The sequence below is a fragment of the Mesocricetus auratus genome, unplaced genomic scaffold, assembly GCF_017639785.1.
Source record: "Mesocricetus auratus isolate SY011 unplaced genomic scaffold, BCM_Maur_2.0 Super-Scaffold_100026, whole genome shotgun sequence".
Taxonomy (NCBI): domain Eukaryota; kingdom Metazoa; phylum Chordata; class Mammalia; order Rodentia; family Cricetidae; genus Mesocricetus; species Mesocricetus auratus.
Window position 1 is genome coordinate 8210769 of NW_024429207.1, and position 7533 is coordinate 8218301.

General features: G+C 41.6%; 1 protein-coding gene across 3 annotated transcripts in view; it reads left to right on the plus strand.

Moving 5' to 3' along the window:
• Positions 1-7128, plus strand: part of Snx25 (sorting nexin 25) — a 96647-nt gene extending 89519 nt beyond the window's left edge. For all 3 annotated transcript variants that reach the window (XM_013110849.3, XM_005066667.4, XM_021225203.2), the window contains 4 exons: positions 1817-1883; positions 4851-5032; positions 5843-5943; positions 6558-7128. In XM_013110849.3, the coding sequence (XP_012966303.2) occupies positions 1817-1883; positions 4851-5032; positions 5843-5943; positions 6558-6638 (431 nt within the window). In that variant the 3' untranslated portion in view covers positions 6639-7128. The remainder of the gene's footprint in view (positions 1-1816; positions 1884-4850; positions 5033-5842; positions 5944-6557) is intronic.
• Positions 7129-7533: the final 405 nt, after the last annotated feature.

The window sequence follows — 7533 nt, forward strand, 5'->3', positions numbered from 1 at the left end:
CTGTCTGGTAGCATCGGTGTGTCCTTCTTCATAAACTCAAACAGATGTAAGCACACTGTGAATGTGTCAGAGCCATCACAGCCTTCGTAGGCTCTAACTGCTGGCATTTTAGCCTGCTCATCCTTGATTGAGTTGGTTTTGTCAGTGACATTTCCGAGAGGCATAAATAGAACGGCCTTGATAATGAGACGTGATGCATTTGTCATCAGCAGACTGACTCCTCGGGTGGCTGCAGCTGCCTCTGCTCTCAACAAACTCTAAAAAGAAGCAGAGGGCCATTTGGGCAGGCGGGAGCTTGGGAACCAAGGAAGAACAGGAAAAGTAGTCGAGTAGGCAGATACCAGTGATGGCAGAGAACTGAGCAAAATGTTTTGGTTCCTGTTTATGTTCAGAATACAGAAGGACCTAGTAAGGCAGATTTTTACTTTAAAACCCTCAACAGTCAGGCATTCTTCCTAGAGTTCCCTTTGTGACCAGAGCCGTTGGCTATGAACTACCTCGGTCCTGACCTAGAAAACCCAAGCAAAGTTATCATCATGAACAGAAATGTTCATTCTAGCTAAAAGGTCAGCCTAAAATAAGCACACACTTGGTGCTATTCTAGAAAATTCCACACAGAAGATCCAGGCATTGCTGAGGCTTGGCTCCAAATCCACGGCTTGACTTTCATTTGCAGGGATGGGGGTGGGGTGGGGTGTGTGTGTGTGTGTGTGTGTGTGTGTGTGTGTGTGTGTGTGTGTATCTAGGCCTTGAGAATCATTCAGAAGTTAGTTAGGAATGCCCTTGATGCTTTGGTCTAGTGTCAGGTTTCTGTCAATTGTTGCTCCTGTGTGGTCGCCCTCAGGAAAGGTCTTTGGGAATTTACTCCTTTTAACTTTCCCTACTGGATACAAATGGCCTGAACCTTTGACTCCATTGTTGCCAAATCTGAGCTTTTCACTTCTTCCTGTCTTAGTAACCAAACATTTCAGGGTCTGGAGATGACAATATAAGTTTAGAAAATTGGTTTATATTCAAATTACAAACATAAAAATATCACCAGTTTTTTCCTTCTTTTGTTTACATTGATAATCTACTCCTGTAAAATGGCCATATGGTAATAATAAAAGTTGTGATGGGCAGAACCCTCATGCATAGAAAACACCCTTAGGGATGGAGGAATACAAGCCCACTTCACTCTCATCCTCTTCCAGTTGAGGAGCCAGAGGTCCAGCAAGGAGGTGACGTATGCCCGGCTGCTCTGGAAGGTGTTACAGGACCCTGGTCTTCACAGTTCTCCTTTCTTGCTCCAAACACATAAGATATAAAAGTACACAGCGTTGAACAGACTGGAGTACTCAAAGGGGAACACTTAGACCCATCACTTCATTCATATCTGATAATGTCTGTCAACATTTGAATACAGACATTTCTCATTGAGAGCTCTGTGTCAGAAAATTGAAAGCAGAAAGCCAAGCAGAAATCTACAACAATAACTGCACTGTCTTCTTGTGGGGACCAGGCATGTTATCAGCAGCCCAGGGACACAGGAAGTAAAGTATTATATCAGCTCTTCTGTAGGCAAGAGAAAGAAAAGGGAGTGGGGATGATCCTCCTAGATTTCACCTCTCCATTTGCTTAGTGAAAAATGAAAGCTTAGTCAAGAGTTTCCTAAGCAGGTGTTTGCTAACCCACACCCAGTCTCCACAAATGGAGCCTGTGGTTGATGCTGTGATTCAAATAGAATCAAAGGACAAGACTGTATTCTTCGTTCAGCTGTGAAATTGTGATGCTTGTAATATCCCGTGATAACATTTTCTTCTGGTTTATATTTTAGTGTTTAAATGGGTGCGAAGAACATTAATTGCTCTCGTTCAGGTCACTTTTGGAAGAACCATCAACAAGTGAGTTGTTCAAAATTAATGTTTGAATTCATGTGTTATCCTTTGTCTGAATGTTGAGTTATCTTATGGAATGGCAGTTGATGGGCTTAACGGAAAGAATCCTTTTGTATTTTGCTTTTGATATGACTCTGAGGCTGCACTAGAAAGCAGAGTTCTGAATTTCTCTTGCAGCATGCATGGTGAATGAATGAGGGAATGTGTGCTAGCTCCAGCATTCTGGCTGATGAGGTCAGAAGGCTGTTCTGGAAGAGCTCCGTTTGGATCATGGAGTACCTTGGCTTTTCTGTTGTCATGTCACATAATGGGGCTCAGGCTACAATTTAGCCACAATGAAAGGAAGATACTCACCAGCTGGCAAGTATTTGTTCAGAGAGAATGCAAAACAACATATGTTCACTTTTAGGGTTGAAGTAGTGTTAAAATGTTAATTCTTCTCTGTGGACATCCATGGTGGAGGGCTGTGTTTGTCATACAGTAACGCCACAAGCCCTTTTATATTCTAAACTGCATTGTAGTATACATTCACGTGAAAGCGTTTATACATGTAGTCTTCTACAGGCCATTTCCACATGTGGCATTTGTTCTTGAAAGCTCTGGGGTCTGCTGTGAGAACTCAGGGTCAGGCAACTGTACTTCCTAAGAAATTGTTAGTATTTCAAACAGCCCTGAGAACATGCCCTCAGCAGCGATCAGAGAAAACAGTGCAGGCAGTTATTTATCAGAGGTTATCTAGTGGCTCATCCTATGGTGAGGAGACAGAACCAAGAGGTGGCATGGCTTTCCCAAGGTCACCAGTAGAAAAACCTGACTTCCAGGCCTGTCTTTCCTGTTTCACATTATCCTTGTGCCTGTAGTTTACAACTGCCATTGTCAGCGTCTTTTAAATAAGTATCCAAAATACAGACCTTTAAGAGATTAACATTAGGATTTTCTGCAGGATAGAAAGAAATGTGAGTGAATATCTAAAAATTTTAAAAATAAATCAGTTTTTTGGTATTGTAAAATAAGTTGTAAGATGAAAATATTGTTTCTCCAGCTAAATATCTTGCTGTTGAACACTGGTTAAATGTTAGTTGATAGTTTTATTATGTAAGCTTATATAGTTTTACAGGATATACTACAAATGTATTGTAATACATATTAATACAATACTAAAAATGTACTGATTTATACATAGGATGTGCTTTCTTGGTGGTTACTACAAACATTTACTTCTGTTTTATTTTCTAGAATTAAAAAAAAGATAATTTAAGTTGTCAGTCAGAGGCTTGTATAGCTGTCCTTTGATCAGAGAAAGAGCCATTTAATGGACGGTTTATGTCTTGGGAAAACTTGATTAGTGCTGGAAGGCCCTAGAGAAATTTCCAGGTGCCTCCTTTTCCCTTGTGCTTGAGCTGGCTAACCATGTGTGCATACTTGCTGTGTTCTTCCGGCTACTGTGGCGCCTGCTCGTGCAATGAGCAGCGTGATGAGTAGGCAGGCAGTTATTTGCGTGGAGCTTGAGGGCCTCCTGTAGGCCACTTTGAGCTGTTCCGCCACTGGGTTTGCTACCAGGCAGGGGACTGTGGAGTACCTGGTGCATGCTGGTTCTGCCATTTGCAGAGGATGACACATCATAACATTCAGCAGCAGTCTTTGTCAGCATCTTGTCTGTAAGCAACCAACCATGGTCTCACACACTTGGTTTACTTCAAAAGCTTTTGGCTGATAGAAAGAAAATATTTTGGTGCTTTTCTTGCCTGATAATTGCCTAATGTTCAGTCACAAACTGAAATTTCTTCATGGAGTGCCAGTAGTTTACTGAAAGCAAAACTAGAGAAATCCAAGTGTGTTGTTGACACATAGAGAGCTTTCTTGGGAAAGCAGGTTGGTGGTTACATTTTCAAGCAGAAGTCCATTAAAGTAGACAAATTATTTCTTTTGCCTAGATTTGAATTACAAAGTATTTGGTCACTTTTGATTTTCACTTTAAAACAGTTAACATTGCAGTTTGACTCAGAATTTAATCATTTCTCCAACATTAACTGATTGCTGTGTATGAAGTGCTGGGCTTGGAACATTCATTTGGAGATGTCCTGAAACCCTTTCTTACTCTTAAAAATCTGGCCAAGACATCAGGTGCTTACAGAGCTTTCTGATTAGTTAGTTCGTGCTTGATCTCGGGTGCTTGTGGGCCTGGTAATCTAACATGATCCTTTCCCTTTCCACTTCCTCCCCTTTCAGTCTAATAGCTGCATCCAGGCTCTGTTTTAATTGCCAAGAGAATGGCTAAAGTTGGACCAATAGGACTGTCTAGAAGACTTGAGTAACTAGGTAGAAGCCATTTCTGCCTGACTGTGCAGGTCTAGCATCCCCAACCCAAGTTTCATTCCTGTGACCCTTTGGAGTTAACTCGGTAGTGCTGTATCTCTGAAAGTGTCCTTGCTTCTGGCCAGTGAGCACAAGGTGCTGTCTCTGGGTCAGGGTATTTTCCCAGGACTCTCTTCCATGGTCACTCTACGGGGCCAGTGAAACAGCCTGGTCTCCTCCAGGACTGCAGGTGCCCAAGGAGTGTTTCCCAAACCACTTTTCATCGGGCCCAGGAAGTGGGTTTGTGTTTCAGATGTCTGAGGGGGGTTGAAATCTTTGGAGAAATTTCAGTCCTCTGTTATTTCTATACTGATTAGAAGGCAAACATTTACAAAGGTGGGTGCCATTGAAAAATGTAAACCCCCATATTGTGTGTGTATGACATTATCAAACAATAAAGAAAGAGAAAGAAAAACATGTGAACCCCAGGAATGAGTTGGTCATCCAGTATCGCTAACGAACAATAACTTTTATAGCCAAGGTTTAAAAATAATTAGTTTATTCATCAAACATTTAGATCAGGCTATATCTTAACCTACCCATTGGCAAGTGCCTTCTGCAAATAGAATATACAGTTCTTAAAAACTTCAAGTAAGCAATATTTTTTTCTCTTAAAAGACAAATCCGGGATACGGTGAACTGGATATTCAGTGAGCAAATGCTGGTTTACTACATCAACACCTTCCGGGATGCTTTTTGGCCAAATGGGAAATTGGCACCGCCAACTAGGATCAGAAGCGAAGCACAAAGTCAGGACACAAAGCAGAGAGCACAGCAGAAGCTACTTGAGAACATTCCAGGTGAGGCCTTGCCCCGACAGACAGACTGGAGAAGAGTGTTAGCACTGTTGAGAGGTGTCCCTGTGTCTCCCTGGAGGCTGCTCTCTTATCATCTGCAGAGAAAACACTGAAGAACACATTTTATGTTTAAAGTTTACCATGAAACTTTAGAAATGTGCCTAAAACACATTTAATTACTAATACAAGCAGTAACATATGCTAAAATTGTAGGCTTCATAAATGCCCTTCGATAAAAAGAATTCTAAAACCCTTCTTTTTAAATATTCAAGTGAACCAGCCAATTATGTTAATTTGGCCTCCATGCTTCATTTACTATATGTTGCACAACGTCACTTGAGGACAGAAAATTAATTTTTTCAGATCTCAGGATTGAGCAGTTGCCTAGCAATGATGGCTAATATTGTCAACTTGACAGGATCTAGAGTCCCTAAGAGACAAGCCTCTGCACGTGCCTTTGATCGATGATCTGACTTAGGTAATGTAGTTCAGGAGACCCACCTTACATGTAAGTGGTAGCCTTCCATGGAGTGAGGTCCTTGTCTGGACATGAAGGAGAAAGTGAGCTGAGTACCAGTGCCCAGCTGCTGCTCTCTGCTTCCTGACTGTGGCTGCAACTCAGCTCCAGCTGCTGTAACTTCCTCACCACGTTGGACTACACCTCAGTGCATGAGCCAAAATAAGCCCCTTATCCCTCTGTTGCTCTCTCAGGAGTTGTTTTATCACAGGCAACAGGAAATATACTCAACATGCTCAAGGCCCTGAATTCAGCCTTCAGCAGTCACCAAAACGTGCAAAATTTTCTTTTCCCAGATACACTTCAGAGCCTTGTTGGACAGCAAAATGCCCGCCATGGTATAATAAAAATATTCAAGGCACTGCAAGAAACAAGAGCCAATAAGCACCTGTTGTATGTGAGTAAGCAAGCCCCAGAGGACTCTCTTCTTTTTTGGATTTTATATTTCTGTTAGCATTTTGGATAGCTTTTAATCCTTAGTATCCTCAGTTGCTTTTATTACTTATAACTCGGAGCCTGTTTTTCTGCTTCTTTTGTCTCCCCTCTCATTTGATTAAGAAGTATAAAGGGGGACCTAGCGGTCCTCTCACACAGTAAGTTCTCCGTTGACTTCTGATTTGACATCTCTGCATGACTGTCGTTTTTGTTATTTCAGCAAAGGAAACTTTTTCTGATTAGAATTACCAATATCAGGCAGGTGTGGTGGTACATGCCTGCAATCCAAGGACTCGGGAGGTAGAGGCCAGAGTGGGCTCTGTGGTACATTATCTCAAAAAGAAAAGAAAAAACAGGCAAAACCAAAGGGCGGTGGGAAATGCCAGCATTAAATGTCATGGACAGTTGGATGTGTCTAATAGACCACGGAATAAATCGGGTCTCTGTAGTCTGCACTCTTCTGAGAGACACTTGTATTCTGAGGACAGTCTTAGAGCTATAAGTAGACGTTTGCCCAGCACACATTTTAAGTAAACCCTCACATAGCCCCTTCTCTGCCTTTCTTTCTCGGAACAGGTACTGATAGAGCTGCTGCTCACTGAACTGTGTCCCGAGCTGAGAACTCACTTGGATCAATTCAAAGCTGGGCAAGTCTGAGACTGCACAAACCAACCACCAGAGAAATGTCTGTGTAATAATAGACATGAAATTTTCCTCTTTTCCACAGAGGGCCTGACAAGAACACAATGATTTTTATTTTCGTACCTCCCTCTAGTTTTCTGTGAGATGAGCAGGATCAGAGGGAGCAGACTGATGCTGTAAACTCATGTTTATTGGTTTTTATTGAAATGATATAAATACTTTAGAGATCAACATGCTGATTGAAATGCAAATGTCAATATGTGATAAGAACATAGGAAATATTTTAAATATTTATGAAAACGGTTTTGTTGTGAAATGACAAACTCTGACTATTGTACAGTTAATTCCTCACTGAGGATTCCAAACATTCCTGTGTTTCACGTGTACGAAGAACTCTGTTGTGCGATGCTTGGTGTAAAGTTGTTGTGAAAATTTTATTGTCTTTATTTTTACCAAAGATTTCCCATAGTTTGAAGCATTTGAAGCAATAAAATTTAAAAATTAACTACAGTGCTCAAAGGTATTAAGTTTGTCACAGAAAGAGAAAGAGCTTGGACACTTGTGCAACTAAGATGTCTTTGTCAAGATCCTTTTCATAGACAGCGTCACCCACTGAAAACTTCTCAAGGATCTGTAAAGTTGCTGCCTGGTTTTTAGTGCATGGAAAAGGCCAGACTGGTGAGGTGCTGGGGAGATAAGATAAAGTATGTGGTAAGGAGAAGGGAGTCAGGTTGTGGTGGCACACGCCTTTCATCTCAGATCTCGGGAGGCAGAGGCAGGCAGATCTCTTAGAGTTCAAGGCCAGCCTGATCTACAAAGAGAGTTCCAAGACTGCCAAGGATATTACACAAAGAAACCCTGTCTCAAAAAAAAAATCACATGCAGACACACACACACACACACACACACA